Genomic DNA, 19,816 nt, shown 5'->3' on the forward strand with positions numbered 1-19,816 from the left:
TGAACTAAATTAATAAAAAAAAAATACAACAGAAATGAACCATCACTGAATTTACTTATGCTGGACTGTGACGCTATTGTCTTCTAGATCTGCTGTACAGCAGAGATAAACTCGGTTGCAGTATTCTCCGGTTATCTCTGTAGAGCTGCTCTGAAACACTTTTGTGTTGTAAAAAGCGCTGTATAAATAAAGGTGACTTGACTTTTTTCCAAGATGGCGCCAGTGTGGTCGGCAAGCCGTCATCTGTTGTTTATGTCCTCTTTATTGAGTTTACTCGTTTTGTTTGTGTGTCTGTCCGCACAAAAAATTACCACAGCGCTTGTTTATGATCGTTTATTTCTCCTCAACATTCAAAGGACTATTGAAATTTTCTCAGACCCGAATCACGGGGGGTACAAGATTCCTGATCCACCTTTCTTGACCTCCCTGCCATCTGAAATATGTCGATTACCAGTCTGCGAACACCATCAGAGGAAGAAACGGTATAGAAGACGGGGAACACGTGGCGGTGTGTTGGTACGCGTGAGGAGGACCCTCCGTGCCTCGCCACGCGCAGGCCCGATTCACATGAATCTTGTGTGTTTGGCTTCCAGCTACGACCATGGCCGGGTTTTGTATTCTTCTAAGCACTGTCCTGATTTTGCCTACCTGGATCAACCACGATCAGTGCCATCGTCAAGAAGGCCGTCAAGACTACGCGTCTGCAGAAGAGGAGTGAATCTCTGCAATCTTCGTTCATTGGAATATTCATCGTTGCTGCAGCAACACGATTTTAAAGCACGCTACCGTCAAACCATACATCAGGAAACAGACTGCAATGAAGTGAAGATGGCGTTACTAAATGTAAGATCGATCTCAAACAAGACATTCACAATTAATGAACTTATTTTATCTCTTGGGCTCGACTTTCTATTTATAACTGAAACGTGGCTAAATGCCGGTGAACTTGGTCCACTCACTGAAGCTTGTCCTAAAGATTATACATTTTTTAATACAATACGGTCAGCTGGTCGCGGTGGGGGCTTAGCTACTATTTATAGAGATCAATTTAAATGCCGTCTATCTGCCACAGAACCGTTTTCCAGTTTTGAGGCACAGCTATTTAAGAAGGATGGCTGTAATTCAATTTTATGTATATTAGTTTATAGACCCCCAAAGTATAATAAGGATTTTATAAGTGAATTTTCTGACTTTTTATCTTCTGTTGTGCCAAATGCAGATAGGATTCTGATACTGGGCGATTTTAATATACATGTTTGTTGCCCTTCTAAACCTATGGTTAAAGAATTCTTACATATTATTGACAATTTTAATCTCACACAGTCTGTTCTTGGTCCTACTCATAAGCAAGGGCATACACTTGATTTGATCTTATCATATGGCTTTTCAGTCAGCAACGTAGTTGTCAAAGAATTTTTTATGTCTGATCATTTGATTATTTCTTTTAATATAGATGTTCCGAGCCCTGAACCACTCTATGTGCCGGTAGCCCGGTTTGCTCGTTCTTTTAACTCATCTACATCTGAAAAATTCCAGGATGCTTATATTAGTTCCCCAAAAACTCATGAAATTGAGTCAAACTGTCTTGGAGTAAAGCCAGATGAGTTAGTAAATATGTTTAATATGTTATGTTCAAATATACTGGACGTTGTTGCCCCGCTTAAATTGAAGAGAACTAGAATTTGTGTTCACCCTTGGCTTAATGATGAGGGTTATTAGACAAAAATGGAGAAGAGCAGAAAGGAAGTGGAAGAGGGACAAATTACAAATATCTTATGAATGCGTTAGAGACTGTATGATCCAATATCAAGAAGTTGCTAAGTTTGCAAAAGCAAAATATTTTTCAGAGCTTATTGCTAAAAATGCACACAGTCCAAAAATACTATTTAATACTATAAATAATGTGCTGAATCCGATTTCTAATTTATATCCTGATCCCTCTGCTACGGCCTGTGAAAACTTCCTTAAATTAATGTTATAAGATCATGCTTTTCCCATTCTCTTTTGGACCTACCGCAGTCTACATCGTTACAGATTTTTACAAATATATCAGAGTTTTCTCCAGTGTCTCATAGTCATTTGCAACACATTTTTCGACAAATGAAGTCTACCTTTTGCTCACTTGATGTTGTCCATCCTCGCCTTATGTCAGATATACTTGATTTTATTAGTCCGAGCCTATTGTCAATAATCAATAGTAGTTTGGTTAGTGGGATAGTTCCATCCTATTTTAAACATGCACTTGTGCAGCCGCTGCTCAAAAAGCCAAACTTAGATCCAAAAGTTTTGAATAATTACCGTCCCATCTCTAAATTACCATTTTTATCAAAAGTTTTGGAGAAGGTTGTGTTTAATCAGCTTTCTTCCTACCTAAAGGAATATGGTGTTTTGGATAAATATCAGTCTGGTTTCAGACCACAACACAGCACAGAGTCTGCACTACTTAAAGTTTTAAATGACTTATTTTTGATCGTCGACTCTGGTAAATGTGCTGTTTTAATTCTGCTGGATCTTAGCGCGGCATTTGACACTCTCGATCATGACATTCTTTTAAATCGTTTACAGCAAATAGGGATTCAAGGTTGTGCTTTGAATTGGTTTGCTTCATATTTAAAGGACCGAACCTTCTCAGTAGAGATAGGTAGTTTTTTATCACCTCGTGAACCAGTTAAATATGGGGTTCCGCAGGGCTCGATCCTGGGTCCTGTTTTATTTTCTTTATACATGCTTCCGCTGTATACTATTTTTAGTAAATATAATATATCTTACCATTGTTATGCAGACGATACTCAGTGTTACGTTCCTTTACACTCAAATGACGATTCTGGCTTAAAGTGTTTATTTGACTGTTTGAGGGACGTCAAACAGTGGATATCCGCCAACTTCCTTTAGTTAAATGAATCCAAGACGGAAGTTTTAATTTTTGGCTCATCTAAGTTTACAGAGTTGGTCGCCAGTAATTTGGGACCTTTAACTACAAATATCCATACACATGTTCGCAATCTGGGTGTTATTTTTGACTCAACTCTGACTTTTGATAAACAGATAAATGGTGTGGTCAGAAGTTGTTTTTATCAGTTAAAGAATATTGCAAAAATTAAGGCAATTTTAACACCCAGAGACATGGAATCTGTGATACATGCTTTTATTTCATCAAGGTTAGACTACTGTAATGTACTATACTTGGGTGTTTCACAGTCTTTACTGTCACGTCTTCAACTTGTCCAAAATGCTGCTGCAAGACTGTTAACAGGAACAAGGAAACGAGAGCATATTTCACCAGTTCTCTCTTCATTGGCTCCCAGTTAAACAACGTATTGAGTTTAAGGCGCTGTTGTTTGTCTATAAGGGATTGCATGGACTAGGTCCTTTATACATCTCGGATCTCCTTTCAACTCATCATAATGCTGTTAGAAATCTCAGGTCATCCAGTAGTCTACAGTTGACTGTTCCGAGGACTCGTTTAAAATTAAAAGGAGATCGGGCCTTTTCAGTGGCCGCCCCACAGCTTTGGAACAATCTGCCATTACACATAAAGTCTGCACCTACATACACTGATTTTAAATCATTGCTTAAAACTCATTTATTTATTGCTGTTTACGGTCATAAGCGGCTGTAGTGGTATTGCATTGTTTTGTGCTTTGTGTATTGTTTATTTGTTGTTCTATGTCTTATGGATACCTGTTTATACATTGTACAGCACTTTGGCCAACAGCTGTTGTTTTTAAATGTGCTTTATAAATAAACATGTCTGACTGACTGACTGACTTGGTACAAACTTAATTACATTGCAGAAGTATGAGATGAACATCAGTCTGGCGGGTAGTGTGTAGTGTAGTGTGTAGTGTGAAGTGTGTCGTGTGTAGTGTAGTGTGTAGTGTGAAGTGTGTCGTGTGTAGTGTAGTGTGTAGTGTGAAGTGTGTCGTGTGTAGTGTAGTGTGTAGTGTGTAGTGTAGTGTGTCGTGTGTAGTGTAGTGTGTCGTGTGTAGTGTGTCGTGTGTAGTGTGAAGTGTGTCGTGTGTAGTGTAGTGTAGTGTGTAGTGTGTAGTGTAGTGTGTCGTGTGTAGTGTAGTGTAGTGTGTAGTGTGTAGTGTAGTGTGTAGTGTGAAGTGTGAAGTGTGTAGTGTGTAGTGTAGTGTGTAGTGTGAAGTGTGTCGTGTGTAGTGTAGTGTGTAGTGTGTAGTGTAGTGTGTCGTGTGTAGTGTAGTGTGTAGTGTGAAGTGTGTCGTGTGTAGTGTAGTGTGTAGTGTGTAGTGTGTCGTGTGTAGTGTGTCGTGTGTAGTGTAGTGTAGTGTGTAGTGTAGTGTGTAGTGTAGTGTAGTGTGTAGTGTAGTGTGTCGTGTGTAGTGTAGTGTGTAGTGTAGTGTAGTGTAGTGTGTCGTGTGTAGTGTGTCGTGTGTAGTGTAGTGTGTAGTGTGAAGTGTGAAGTGTGTCGTGTGTAGTGTAGTGTGTAGTGTGTAGTGTGTCGTGTGTAGTGTGTCGTGTGTAGTGTAGTGTGTAGTGTAGTGTGTAGTGTAGTGTGTAGTGTAGTGTAGTGTGTAGTGTAGTGTGTAGTGTAGTGTGTAGTGTAGTGTCGTGTGTAGTGTAGTGTGTAGTGTAGTGTGTAGTGTGAAGTGTGTCGTGTGTAGTGTAGTGTGTAGTGTGTAGTGTAGTGTGTCGTGTGTCGTGTGTAGTGTAGTGTGTAGTGTAGTGTGTAGTGTGTCGTGTGTAGTGTAGTGTGTAGTGTAGTGTGTCGTGTGTAGTGTAGTGTGTAGTGTAGTGTCGTGTGTAGTGTGTAGTGTAGTGTCGTGTGTAGTGTCGTGTGTAGTGTAGTGTGTAGTGTAGTGTGTAGTGTAGTGTCGTGTGTAGTGTAGTGTAGTGTGTAGTGTAGTGTGTCATGTGTAGTGTAGTGTAGTGTGTCATGTGTAGTGTAGTGTAGTGTAGTGTGTAGTGTGTAGTGTAGTGTGTCTTATCTATTCATCCAGTCCATTAAACACAGTGTGTGGGCGCCATCTTGTGGACATTCATCATATCGCACTGGTTTTCATTTCGTGTCCTCAAACAGAGCACTAATCTGTTTATTCTAAAGTTACACATTCTACATCAGGGGTCTCAAACTCAGCTTAACTGGGGGCCGCTGGAGGGGGAGTCGGGGTCAGGCTGGGCCGCTGGAGGGGGAGTCGGGGTCAGGCTGGGCCGCTGGAGGGGGAGTCGGGGTCAGGCGGGGCCGCTGGAGGTGGAGTCGGGGTCAGGCGGGGCCGCTGGAGGGGGAGTCGGGGTCAGGCGGGGCCGCTGGAGGTGGAGTCGGGGTCAGGCGGGGCCGCTGGAGGTGGAGTCGGGGTCAGGCGGGGCCGCTGGAGGGGGAGTCGGGGTCAGGCGGGGCCGCTGGAGGGGGAGTCGGGGTCAGGCGGGGCCGCTGGAGGGGGAGTCTGGGTCAGGCGGGGCCGCTGGAGGTGGAGTCGGGGTCAGGCGGGGCCGCTGGAGGTGGAGTCGGGGTCAGGCGGGGCAGCTGGAGGTGGAGTCGGGGTCAGGCGGGGCCGCTGGAGGTGGAGTCGGGGTCAGGCGGGGCCGCTGGAGGTGGAGTCGGGGTCAGGCGGGGCCGCTGGAGGTGGAGTCGGGGTCAGGCGGGGCCGCTGGAGGTGGAGTCGGGGTCAGGCGGGGCCGCATCAAGTATTCCACAAAAAAATAGTATTCAAGTATTCCAAAAAAGGAGCACAACTGATCCAATCTTCTCAATATTTATTATTAACGTTTCTTCTGAACTGTTCCTCTGAATTTGAACATTCCTTTCTGTACATGATTGGTTCTTCATGAGCTGTCCTTCTGACAGTTGAAGTTCATTTTACAAACTTTCTTTGTCTTTTCCTTATACACAACATCTTTGTGATTCTATATTTGCTCATGTCCTTTTTATTTTCAATATGATATTGATTGTTTTTTTGGAAGGCACATTTCCTTTTATTATACTTAGAAAAACAATTATTGCTTTTGAAATACAAATATTTGCAGTCATGTCTGCCCGTCTTATTGAGTTCTTTCTACACATGTATAGTGTCTCAGGCAAATTACTGACTTTGCACAAATCAAAGCAAACCTTCTTATCAACCTGTAGGACACATATTACAAGCTCAAAATGATTATTCTCACATTGTTTTAGAGCAGGGGTCTCCAACACGTCGCTCGCGAGCTGCCAGTAGCCCGTGGCCTGATTGGTGTTAGCTCGTCAAGGGGCCGTTCACATATCGCGCTCACATATTTTGCGCGCTCAAGTTCATTATTTCAAATGTAGGCGCGCGGCAAGCGCGCTCATAATTGAAGCGACGCGCTCATTTTTTCCAGGCGCAGTATGTTTGTACTTCGCAGTTGTCTATGACAACTATTGACAACAAACCCACCCGTAAGCTGTCACGAGACTATCTATGGTAGCCCATAAAGGATAAGAAAAAAAAACGCGACACACGCAACGATGGGCCGCACTAACATTAAACTTTAAAGTCAAGTAGGGAGCCACAAAATATCACCCCGCGGGCCGCGAGTTTGAGACCACTGTTCTACACTGATTAAAAAATAAAATAAAATGTCTTTTTTAGGGCTGGGCAAGTTAACGCGTTATTATCGCGTTATTATCGCGTTAACGCATTTATTAATTAATGGCGGGCGCGGGCGCGTGCGTGAGGCGAGCTTGACCGCAACAGTCTCACAGAAACGCACCCGCTTGTCGCTGCACCTGTGCTCGACCACTTCACCTCACTCTAGGCTGATTTATAATGCGTCGGACCTACGCCGGAGCCTCTACGCTATAGACTACGCGTTGGTTTTTATTACTTCTGGGTCGTTGTCCCCCTTGACGCGCAACACACATGCAGAGGGAGCATGCATGTGAAACCCGGGGAGCGGTTCTAGCAATCACAGCGCTTGCGGTACGCGTAGAATTGACGCATTGTTACATTTTTGGAGAGGTGCACGTCAGGATACGCAGCTACACACAGCAGGTACACAGCTACGGCGTGAGTTCGACGCAGAAGTATAAATTGGGCTTTACATCTGTTTAATGTAATCTTAGTGTACGTGGGAAACCATGTCATGACCAAATCTAAGATAGATCAGCGAAGTAACGTTGGTCGACTTATATCTGTAGTAGTGGTCATGACCTCTGACTACATGACTCTTTACTGATGAAAGACACCTGTTGATACCTGTTCAGGAAAAAAACAAGAAAACTGGACTCGTTTTAACAAGCTAGATAAAAGGTAATGCCCTGGCAGTGGCATAGCTTTGTTTTAATATTCGATTTGATTACGTTAATGTTTAAGTTGAGATTTACAATAAATATTGTATTGCTGTGTAAAGGGAATACTGCTGGTATAAAGCAGCTTATTTGTTTAAAGTTTTTGCAAACCACATGTTATTGCACTTTTGTGTACATATAGCAGTACATTTAAATCAAAAGTGCGCAATACACTACTTTGGAATTCATTATTCACTCTTGCGCGTAACAATGCGATAAAAAATTTAAGCGTTCCCCAGCACTAGTCTTTTTTAATGTTAGTTTTATTTTATTCAGAAATAAATTATTTATAATTCAGATGAGAATAAAGTTATTGTTAATTAAAATTAAGAAAAACAACTATATTGATCTGAAATATAGCAAATTAATTTTAAATTAATTCAGGTACAAATACCAAACATATCTCAAGGTATTTTTGTCTTTTTATTAATTTAATTAATAAACTAATTATATAAAACTATTGTCAATGCACTACAAATAAACTGGTTCTATGCCTTTACTTTATTAATAAAACGTATTTAAAAAATACAAGGCTTAAGACATATTCCTTTAATCCAAAATATGTGTAATTTTCACCCCACAAACACATTCATCAGCGAGAAACTCCAGAATGTGCTGGAACTGGAGAGAAACATGCGAGACCAGTTCTCCTACACCGTGAATATCGTTTCTTTGATAGTTATCTGAGATACAAGTTTTATATGCTACGTGTTACTGGTCTGGCAAAGACCACTCTTAATGACTGTTTACTTTATAACCCCAGATTTAAAAGTGTCGTCATAGCTCGATGTGTTCCGAGTCCTGCCAGCTTTACCTGATCCAGAGGAACGCCGACCCGCTCGCTGACCGGACTCAACCAGGAGCACCCAGTGGTTCTAAACGCGGTGTCCGTGTTCTCCTCCTCATTCTGCATGGTGTAGATCAGTGTATCCCAGTATCCCAGTATCACCTCACACACATCGACCATCGACGGCCAAACATCCCGGGTGAGAGAGTCGTGTATCAGAACTCCAGCATGATGAACACACGAGCTAACACTGTGTAAAGTTGCGTGTGTTGAAGTGACAGAAGGCGTGGCTGGAGCTGTCAGTCAGCTGTGTGTGTGTGTGTGTGTGTGTGTGTGTGTGTGTGTGTGTGTGTGTGTGTGTGTGTGTGTGTGTGTTACTCGACAGCTCGCTTGAGATGCACTAAAGCAGTCGGTCGAGACTCGAGAGTGAGTCACTTCTCAGCAACGAGATATCACGTGTTTCACACTCACGCGCTTTGTATGTTAGTACATTGGATACAATCTAATTCAATGCTTTTATTTAAATATTTACCGGCTATTTAATTTCTAGTTTTTTGTTTTGTTTTGATTTTTAAATAGGCTAATGAATAATTACAATAATATGCAGCGTCAATCCCGTGTGGACGATCAGCGATCCAAATGAAATGAATCTGATGTGGTTTTTACAGCAAAGTCTATCTTGAATCTTCCCTGAATCTTATAGTTTAATGAAACAGGTTTGAGCAACACACACACACACACACACACACGTGTCAAAAGAGGCACGTGAAGAGATCCTCTTGCTCTACTGTAGGCGTGTGATCATCTGTTTGGCTGAACTCTATAACTCGAGGTCAGGGTTACAGGGTTAGTTTCCAGTGTACCACACCAAACCGATCAAGCTTTGCTGGGACCAGGGCGGGTCTGATCCTCCATTATACCCAGGATACTCCATTTTTTGTGATAGTACACAATATTTAAAAATAAACAATCCATTAGTTACATGTGCGAACATCTAGATATATTGTGCGGTTGTATTTTTCTTTTATGGTTCTTCTCCACTCATTCAAGCTATGCCAAAATCACCGTAATCACATCCAGGTCCTTATTCCGAGATGCTTTCCGAAGCTTTTGCACACCTCATGTCTGATCGCTTCTCAAGGAGCAGAAGATCTGCTTTATAATCTCACTCCAGTCTCCAGTTAAACCACTGAAACATCAGTGCACGGTCGTAGAAAGCTTGGAAATATCAGAGCATTTTAAAATTGTGATTTCCAGGCCTTAGAAAATCATAGAAATAAATAAAATAAAAACGTAAAAAATGTATGGACTATAGTAAAATATGGAATAGTTTTGCTCAGTTTCGGTCAGCTTTAAAATATTTATCAGCATATTGCACTCTCTGGTAGCCTAGTAACACCATGCAGAATCTGCAAAATATTAATCATTTTAAAAAAGAGAGAGATTATAAATTGGATGTTGTGTCATTGCCTAGATGATCCACGGCTGTTTTTATGAATTTGTTTTTTTTTATGATAAGTCGCATGTTTGTCCTGTTCTGCCCACAGTTCCCAGAAGATCCAGCTCCTGCACAGCATCTTCTGCTTATTGAACCCTTTCCAACAGTGACTGCATGATTCCTGAGATCCGTATTTTGCCCTCATACTGAGGGACTCATACACAACTATCACACACTCACTGATGCTCCAGAAGGGAAACACAATGCATTAAAAATCAGGGGGTGTAAACATTTGCACATCGTTTTAATTTTGTCTTCTGGGGAATGTGTACGGATTGTATGTAGCTGCTGAAGGGTAGTACTAATAATATGATCTTTAAATAAAACAAGCAATTTCCAGCAGTCATCCTGTTCAAAAGTGTACACCCCGGCAGTGTGTGGTGTTGCATTGAGCATCAGTGGGTGTGTGTGGCGTTCATCATCCAGGCAACAACACACACTATTAACAAACAAGCTTATGCAAACTTTTGAACAGGATCTTTTGTGGAAATTCAGTTATTACTATGTCTTGTAAAACCTAAAATTCATGTCAAAACCCTTTTTTTTTAAACAACAGTACTAAATAAACACAAAATGCATATTTATAATCCCTCCTTTTTAAAGTTTTATCATTTAGCAGATTCTGCCAGGCTGACTCAACTGTAGCCTTCATACATGTACAGTTCCTCTCAAACTACTTTTGGTGTAATAAACAATCCTAAAGTTTCTTTTCCTTGAAAGACACGAAATATGATTAGAAATCAAAGTGAATAAATCAAATCAAGTGTGACCAACACTGTAAAATAATGCTTTTAAGAATTTTAACAGATTTACCCAGCAAGAAGAAAGGAGCTGGGTAAATAGTCAGATGATTTTGTTATCATTTGTAGTGAATTTTAATGTGGAGTAGAAACAGGGGGAGTGACTTTATTGACATGTGACACTTTGCTCACGGCTGATTGGTCCACTTCAGGTCTGAGATCTACCTGGAACATCACCTGACCCGGAGCGCGAGTTACTATGGCGACGGACATGCTAAAAGCCACACTGGCCACACTAAGCTGGAGCCAGAGGAGGGTAGAAACGACATACATCTTTAGGGAAAATTTGTACTTTTCAGAGTAGATGTAAAGACGCAACAATACTTAAACTCGAGAACATTCCTAATGAAAACACTGTACTTTTACTTTGTTACGCTGGGCGACATTCCTTGTCTTACTTTATTTTAATGCAATACAAGCGCGCAGTCTCTTTTTTTCTCCATTTACAAATGAATCACTCTTTTGAGGCGATTCTGTTCAAAGACTTGATCAAACAAGTTGACAAAACTGTTTTGTGAATTAGTTTGAATGATTTGTTCGGTTTTCCTGCGCGCACTGAATCGCGACCGGAGATTTAAGAACACGAAGAGCGTTGGATGAAGTGGCCGTGGATCTGCGAAAGCATCGCAGCGATGACGATCTTTATTAGTTGAACATCTGCGTTTGCGGTCCGTCTATATAGGTTTAGCTTCATTTGATCTGATTTCATACAGCTAATACATTTTGGAAATAATACTTAATTATACATTAATACGCGACTCTTGTTCACAGTCTGAAATGAACACCGCAGTGATTTGTGGGTATAGCGCAGTGGCGGCGACTGTTTGTCTGGAAAACAAACGCCTTTGCTTAGACACAGTTCTCCAGTTTGCAGAAATGTACATTTGATAGCCTTTGGACAACAGACAGAAGAAGATCCGCTAATGTGCGTTTGATCGTAGTGTGTTCAGATGTTCAGTAGCGGTCATGAGCGCGAGCACATGTGAAGAGTTTAACTCTTTCTTCTCCGTGTCAACGCAAAACTCTGCAGATTCACTTCATTTTGACATTGTCTAATAATTCGAATGTAGCGTTATTATTATACAAACCAAACGACATGCAATGATATTTTTGGGGCTACAGATGAAATGCCAGAAATAATGCTTGTCTCTTCTGTGTTTGTTGCAAAGACATCTACTTATGATAATATAGTCATATAAATAAATTATATATTATCTATGTAAATAATAAAAAAAGGGATAGAGACTGGACCAGTATAGGATGAATGAATGAACGAACGGACGGACGGACGGAACGAACGAACGAACGAACGAACGAACGAACGAACGAACGAACGAAAAAGCGCTTTCATATGTACTACTGTACACCCAAAGCGCTTTACAATCATATCAGTGGTTCTCTCCTCAACCAGCACCAGTGTGCAGCTCCACTTGGATGATGCGACGGCAGCCACAGTACAACGGCGCCAGTGCGCTCACCGCACACCAGCTATAGGTGGGGAGGAGAGAGAGTGATAGAGCCAATTCAGTGGATGGGGATTATTAGGAGGCCATGATTGGCAAGGGGCCAATGGGTGGAATGTGGCCAGGACACCGGGGTTACACCTCTACTCTTTACGAGAAGTGCCATGGGATTTTTAATGACCACAGAGAGTCAGGGCCTCAGTTAACGTCTCATCCGAAGGACAGGCCCAGTGTGCAGAGGCTGGACAACAGCACAGGCCCAGTGTGCAGAGACTGAACCACAGCACAGGCCCAGTGTGCAGAGACTGGACCACAGCACAGGCCCAGTGTGCAGAGGCTGGACAACAGCACAGGCCCAGTGTGCAGAGACTGAACCACAGCACAGGCCCAGTGTGCAGAGACTGGACCACAGCACAGGCCCAGTGTGCAGAGACTGGACCACAGCACAGGCCCAGTGTACAGAGGCTGGACCACAGCACAGGCCCAGTGTGCAGAGACTGGACCACAGCACAGGCCCAGTGTGCAGAGACTGGACCACAGCACAGGCCCAGTGTGCAGAGGCTGGACCACAGCACAGGCCCAGTGTACAGAGACTGGACCACAGCACAGGCCCAGTGTGCAGAGACTGGACCACAGCACAGGCCCAGTGGACAGAGGCTGGACCACAGCACAGGCCCAGTGTGCAGAGGCTGGACCACAGCACAGGCCCAGTGTGCAGACACTGAACCACAGCACAGGCCCAGTGTACAGAGACTGAACCACAGCACAGGCCCAGTGTGCAGAGGCTGGACCACAGCACAGGCCCAGTGTGCAGAGACTGGACCACAGCACAGGCCCAGTGTGCAGAGGCTGGACAACAGCACAGGCCCAGTGTGCAGAGACTGAACCACAGCACAGGCCCAGTGTGCAGAGACTGGACCACAGCACAGGCCCAGTGTGCAGAGACTGGACCACAGCACAGGCCCAGTGTACAGAGGCTGGACCACAGCACAGGCCCAGTGTGCAGAGACTGGACCACAGCACAGGCCCAGTGTGCAGAGACTGGACCACAGCACAGGCCCAGTGTGCAGAGGCTGGACAACAGCACAGGCCCAGTGTGCAGAGACTGAACCACAGCACAGGCCCAGTGTGCAGAGACTGGACCACAGCACAGGCCCAGTGTGCAGAGACTGGACCACAGCACAGGCCCAGTGTACAGAGGCTGGACCACAGCACAGGCCCAGTGTGCAGAGACTGGACCACAGCACAGGCCCAGTGTGCAGAGACTGGACCACAGCACAGGCCCAGTGTGCAGAGGCTGGACCACAGCACAGGCCCAGTGTACAGAGACTGGACCACAGCACAGGCCCAGTGTGCAGAGACTGGACCACAGCACAGGCCCAGTGGACAGAGGCTGGACCACAGCACAGGCCCAGTGTGCAGAGGCTGGACCACAGCACAGGCCCAGTGTGCAGACACTGAACCACAGCACAGGCCCAGTGTACAGAGACTGAACCACAGCACAGGCCCAGTGTGCAGAGGCTGGACCACAGCACAGGCCCAGTGTGCAGAGACTGGACCACAGCACAGGCCCAGTGTGCAGAGGCTGGACAACAGCACAGGCCCAGTGTGCAGAGACTGAACCACAGCACAGGCCCAGTGTGCAGAGACTGGACCACAGCACAGGCCCAGTGTGCAGAGACTGGACCACAGCACAGGCCCAGTGTACAGAGGCTGGACCACAGCACAGGCCCAGTGTGCAGAGACTGGACCACAGCACAGGCCCAGTGTGCAGAGACTGGACCACAGCACAGGCCCAGTGTGCAGAGGCTGGACCACAGCACAGGCCCAGTGTACAGAGACTGGACCACAGCACAGGCCCAGTGTGCAGAGACTGGACCACAGCACAGGCCCAGTGGACAGAGGCTGGACCACAGCACAGGCCCAGTGTGCAGAGGCTGGACCACAGCACAGGCCCAGTGTGCAGACACTGAACCACAGCACAGGCCCAGTGTACAGAGACTGAACCACAGCACAGGCCCAGTGTGCAGAGGCTGGACCACAGCACAGGCCCAGTGTGCAGAGGCTGGACCACAGCACAGGCCCAGTGTGCAGAGACTGGACCACAGCACAGGCCCAGTGTGCAGAGGCTGGACAACAGCACAGGCCCAGTGTGCAGAGACTGAACCACAGCACAGGCCCAGTGTGCAGAGGCTGGACCACAGCACAGGCCCAGTGTACAGAGGCTGGACCACAGCACAGGCCCAGTGTGCAGAGACTGGACCACAGCACAGGCCCAGTGTGCAGAGACTGGACCACAGCACAGGCCCAGTGTGCAGAGGCTGGACCACAGCACAGGCCCAGTGTGCAGAGACTGGACCACAGCACAGGCCCAGTGTACAGAGGCTGGACCACAGCACAGGCCCAGTGTGCAGAGACTGGACCACAGCACAGGCCCAGTGTGCAGAGACTGGACCACAGCACAGGCCCAGTGTACAGAGGCTGGACCACAGCACAGGCCCAGTGTGCAGAGACTGGACCACAGCACAGGCCCAGTGTGCAGAGACTGGACCACAGCACAGGCCCAGTGTGCAGAGGCTGGACCACAGCACAGGCCCAGTGTACAGAGACTGGACCACAGCACAGGCCCAGTGTGCAGAGACTGGACCACAGCACAGGCCCAGTGGACAGAGGCTGGACCACAGCACAGGCCCAGTGTGCAGAGGCTGGACCACAGCACAGGCCCAGTGTGCAGACACTGAACCACAGCACAGGCCCAGTGTACAGAGACTGAACCACAGCACAGGCCCAGTGTGCAGAGGCTGGACCACAGCACAGGCCCAGTGTGCAGAGACTGGACCACAGCACAGGCCCAGTGTGCAGAGGCTGGACCACAGCACAGGCCCAGTGTGCAGAGACTGGACCACAGCACAGGCCCTGTGTGCAGAGACTGAACCACAGCACAGGCCCAGTGTGCAGAGGCTGGACCACAGCACAGGCCCAGTGTACAGAGGCTGGACCACAGCACAGGCCCAGTGTACAAAGGCCCAGTGTACAGAGGCTGGACCACAGCACAGGCCCAGTGTGCAGAGACTGGACCACAGCACAGGCCCAGTGTACAGAGGCTGGACCACAGCACAGGCCCAGTGTGCAGAGACTGGACCACAGCACAGGCCCAGTGTGCAGAGACTGAACCACAGCACAGGCCCAGTGTACAAAGGCCCAGTGTACAGAGGCTGGACCACAGCACAGGCCCAGTGTGCAGAGACTGGACCACAGCACAGGCCCAGTGTACAAAGGCTGGACCACAGCACAGGCCCAGTGTGCAGAGACTGAACCACAGCACAGGCCCAGTGTGCAGAGACTGAACCACAGCACAGGCCCAGTGTGCAGAGACTGGACCACAGCACAGGCCCAGTGTACAGAGACTGAACCACAGCACAGGCCCAGTGTGCAGAGACTGGACCACAGCACAGGCCCAGTGTACAGAGGCTGGACCACAGCACAGGCCCAGTGTGCAGAGACTGGACCACAGCACAGGCCCAGTGTGCAGAGGCTGCACCACAGCACAGGCCCAGTGTGCAGAGGCTGAACCACAGCACAGGCCCAGTGTGCAGAGGCTGGACCACAGCACAGGCCCAGTGTGCAGACGCTGAACCACAGCACAGGCCCAGTTTGCAGAGGCTGGACCACAGCACAGGCCCAGTGTGCAGAGACTGGACCACAGCACAGGCCCAGTGTGAAGAGACTGAACCACAGCACAGGCCCAGTGTGCAGAGGCTGGACCACAGCACAGGCCCAGTGTGCAGAGACTGGACCACAGCACAGGCCCAGTGTACAGAGGCTGGACCACAGCACAGGCCCAGTGTGCAGAGACTGGACCACAGCACAGGCCCAGTGTGCAGAGGCTGGACCACAGCACAGGCCCAGTGTGCAGAGACTGAACCACAGCACAGCCCCAGTGTGCAGAGACTGAACCACAGCACAGCCCCAGTGTGCAGAGACTGAACCACAGCACAGGCCCAGTGTGCAGAGACTGGACCACAGCACAGGCCCAGTGTGCAGAGGCTGGACCACAGCACAGGCCCAGCGTGCAGAGACTGAACCACAGCACAGGCCCAGCGTGCAGAGACTGGACCACAGCACAGGCCCAGCGTGCAGAGGCTGGACCACAGCACAGGCCCAGCGTGCAGAGACTGGACCACAGCACAGGCCCAGCGTGCAGAGACTGGACCACAGCACAGGCCCAGTGTGTAGAGACTGGACCACAGCACAGGCCCAGTGTACAGAGGCTGGACCACAGCACAGGCCCAGTGTGCAGAGACTGAACCACAGCACAGGCCCAGTGTGCAGAGACTGAACCACAGCACAGGCCCAGTGTACAGAGACTGGACCACAGCACAGGCCCAGTGTGCAGAGACTGGACCACAGCACAGGCCCAGTGTACAGAGGCTGGACCACAGCACAGGCCCAGTGTGCAGAGACTGAACCACAGCACAGGCCCAGTGTGCAGAGGCTGAACCACAGCACATGCCCAGTGTGCAGAGACTGAACCACAGCACAGGCCCAGTGTACAGAGACTGAACCACAGCACAGCCCAGTGTGCAGAGGCTGGACCACAGCACAGGCCCAGTGTGCAGAGACTGAACCACAGCACAGGCCCAGTGGACAGAGGCTGGACCACAGCACAGGCCCAGTGGACAGAGGCTGGACCACAGCACAGGCCCAGTGTGCAGACACTGAACCACAGCACAGGCCCAGTGTACAGAGACTGAACCACAGCACAGGCCCAGTGTGCAGAGGCTGGACCACAGCACAGGCCCAGTGTGCAGAGACTGGACCACAGCACAGGCCCAGTGTGCAGAGGCTGGACCACAGCACAGGCCCAGTGTGCAGAGACTGGACCACAGCACAGGCCCAGTGTGCAGAGGCTGGACCACAGCACAGGTCCAGTGTGCAGAGACTGGACCACAGCACAGGCCCAGTGTGAAGAGACTGAACCACAGCACAGGCCCAGTGTGCAGAGGCTGGACCACAGCACAGGCCCAGTGTGCAGAGACTGGACCACAGCACAGGCCCAGTGTACAGAGGCTGGACCACAGCACAGGCCCAGTGTGCAGAGACTGGACCACAGCACAGGCCCAGTGTGCAGAGGCTGGACCACAGCACAGGCCCAGTGTGCAGAGACTGAACCACAGCACAGGCCCAGTGTGCAGAGGCTGGACCACAGCACAGGCCCAGTGTGCAGAGACTGGACCACAGCACAGGCCCAGTGTGCAGAGGCTGGACCACAGCACAGGCCCAGTGTGCAGAGACTGAACCACAGCACAGGCACAGTGTGCAGAGGCTGGACCACAGCACAGAAACAGTGTGCAGAGACTGGACCACAGCACAGGCCCAGTGTGCAGAGACTGAACCACAGCACAGGCCCAGTGTGCAGAGACTGGACCACAGCACAGGCCCAGTGTGCAGAGGCTGGACCACAGCACAGGCCCAGTGTGCAGAGACTGGACCACAGCACAGGCCCAGTGTGAAGAGACTGAACCACAGCACAGGCCCAGTGTGCAGAGGCTGGACCACAGCACAGGCCCAGTGTGCAGAGGCTGGACCACAGCACAGGCCCAGTGTGCAGAGACTGGACCACAGCACAGGCCCAGTGTACAGAGGCCCAGTGTACAGAGGCTGGACCACAGCACAGGCCCAGTGTGCAGAGACTGGACCACAGCACAGGCCCAGTGTGCAGAGGCTGGACCACAGCACAGGCCCAGTGTGCAGAGACTGGACCACAGCACAGGCACAGTGTGAAGAGACTGAACCACAGCACAGGCCCAGTGTGCAGAGGCTGGACCACAGCACAGGCCCAGTGTGCAGAGACTGGACCACAGCACAGGCCCAGTGTACAGAGGCTGGACCACAGCACAGGCCCAGTGTGCAGAGACTGGACCACAGCACAGGCCCAGTGTGCAGAGGCTGGACCACAGCACAGGCCCAGTGTGCAGAGACTGAACCACAGCACAGGCCCAGTGTGCAGAGGCTGGACCACAGCACAGGCCCAGTGTGCAGAGACTGGACCACAGCACAGGCCCAGTGTGCAGAGGCTGGACCACAGCACAGGCCCAGTGTGCAGAGACTGAACCACAGCACAGGCACAGTGTGCAGAGGCTGGACCACAGCACAGAAACAGTGTGCAGAGACTGGACCACAGCACAGGCCCAGTGTGCAGAGACTGAACCAAAGCACAGGCCCAGTGTGCAGAGGCTGGACCACAGCACAGGCCCAGTGTGCAGAGACTGGACCACAGCACAGGCCCAGTGTGCAGAGACTGGACCACAGCACAGGCCCAGTGTGCAGAGACTGAACCACAGCACAGGCACAGTGTGCAGAGGCTGGACCACAGCACAGGCCCAGTGTGCAGAGACTGAACCACAGCGCAGGCCCAGTGTGCAGAGGCTGGACCACAGCACAGGCCCAGTGTGCAGAGACTGGACCACAGCACAGGCCCAGTGTACAGAGGCCCAGTGTACAGAGGCTGGACCACAGCACAGGCCCAGTGGACAGAGGCTGGACCACAGCACAGGCCCAGTGTGCAGAGGCTGGACCACAGCACAGGCCCAGTGTGCAGACACTGAACCACAGCACAGGCCCAGTGTACAGAGACTGAACCACAGCACAGGCCCAGTGTGCAGAGGCTGGACCACAGCACAGGCCCAGTGTGCAGAGACTGAACCACAGCACAGGCCCAGTGGACAGAGGCTGGACCACAGCACAGGCCCAGTGTGCAGAGGTTGGACCACAGCACAGGCCCAGTGTGCAGACACTGAACCACAGCACAGGCCCAGTGTACAGAGACTGAACCACAGCACAGCCCAGTGTGCAGAGGCTGGACCACAGCACAGGCCCAGTGTGCAGAGACTGAACCACAGCACAGGCCCAGTGGACAGAGGCTGGACCACAGCACAGGCCCAGTGGACAGAGGCTGGACCACAGCACAGGCCCAGTGTGCAGACACTGAACCACAGCACAGGCCCAGTGTACAGAGACTGAACCACAGCACAGGCCCAGTGTGCAGAGGCTGGACCACAGCACAGGCCCAGTGTGCAGAGACTGGACCACAGCACAGGCCCAGTGTGCAGAGGCTGGACCACAGCACAGGCCCAGTGTGCAGAGACTGGACCACAGCACAGGCCCAGTGTGCAGAGGCTGGACCACAGCACAGGCCCAGTGTGCAGAGACTGGACCACAGCACAGGCCCAGTGTGAAGAGACTGAACCACAGCACAGGCCCAGTGTGCAGAGGCTGGACCACAGCACAGGCCCAGTGTGCATAGACTGGACCACAGCACAGGCCCAGTGTACAGAGGCTGGACCACAGCACAGGCCCAGTGTACAGAGGCTGGACCACAGCACAGGCCCAGTGTGCAGAGACTGGACCACAGCACAGGCCCAGTGTGCAGAGACTGGACCACAGCACAGGCCCAGTGTGCAGAGACTGAACCACAGCACAGGCCCAGTGTACAGAGGCCCAGTGTACAGAGGCTGGACCACAGCACAGGCCCAGTGTGCAGAGACTGGACCACAGCACAGGCCCAGTGTGCAGAGGCTGGACCACAGCACAGGCCCAGTTTGCAGAGACTGGACCACAGCACAGGCCCAGTGTGCAGAGGCTGGACCACAGCACAGGCCCAGTGTGCAGAGACTGAACCACAGCACAGGCACAGTGTGCAGAGGCTGGACCACAGCACAGGCACAGTGTGCAGAGACTGGACCACAGCACAGGCCCAGTGTGCAGAGACTGAACCACAGCACAGGCCCAGTGTGCAGAGGCTGGACCACAGCACAGGCCCGGTGTGCAGAGACTGAACCACAGCACAGGCCCAGTGTACAGAGACTGAACCACAGCACCGGCCCAGTGTGCAGAGACTGAACCACAGCACAGGCCCAGTGTGCAGAGGCTGGACCACAGCACATGCCCAGTGTGCAGAGGCTGAACCACAGCACAGGCCCAGTGTGCAGAGACTGAACC

General features: G+C 49.7%; 1 protein-coding gene across 1 annotated transcript in view; it reads right to left on the reverse strand.

The window, feature by feature from the left end:
* Positions 1 to 8,386, reverse strand: part of mboat1 (membrane bound O-acyltransferase domain containing 1) — a 35,207-nt gene extending 26,821 nt beyond the window's left edge. The window contains exon 1 of the mRNA XM_056237137.1: positions 8,082 to 8,386. Coding sequence (XP_056093112.1) covers positions 8,082 to 8,234 — 153 coding nt within the window. The 5' untranslated portion in view covers positions 8,235 to 8,386. The remainder of the gene's footprint in view (positions 1 to 8,081) is intronic.
* Between the last annotated feature and the right edge of the window lie 11,430 nt (positions 8,387 to 19,816).

This window comes from Rhinichthys klamathensis, unplaced genomic scaffold (assembly GCF_029890125.1).
Source record: "Rhinichthys klamathensis goyatoka isolate OS25496 unplaced genomic scaffold, OSU_Roscu_1.1 h1tg000479l_1, whole genome shotgun sequence".
Classification (NCBI taxonomy): Eukaryota; Metazoa; Chordata; class Actinopteri; order Cypriniformes; family Leuciscidae; genus Rhinichthys; species Rhinichthys klamathensis.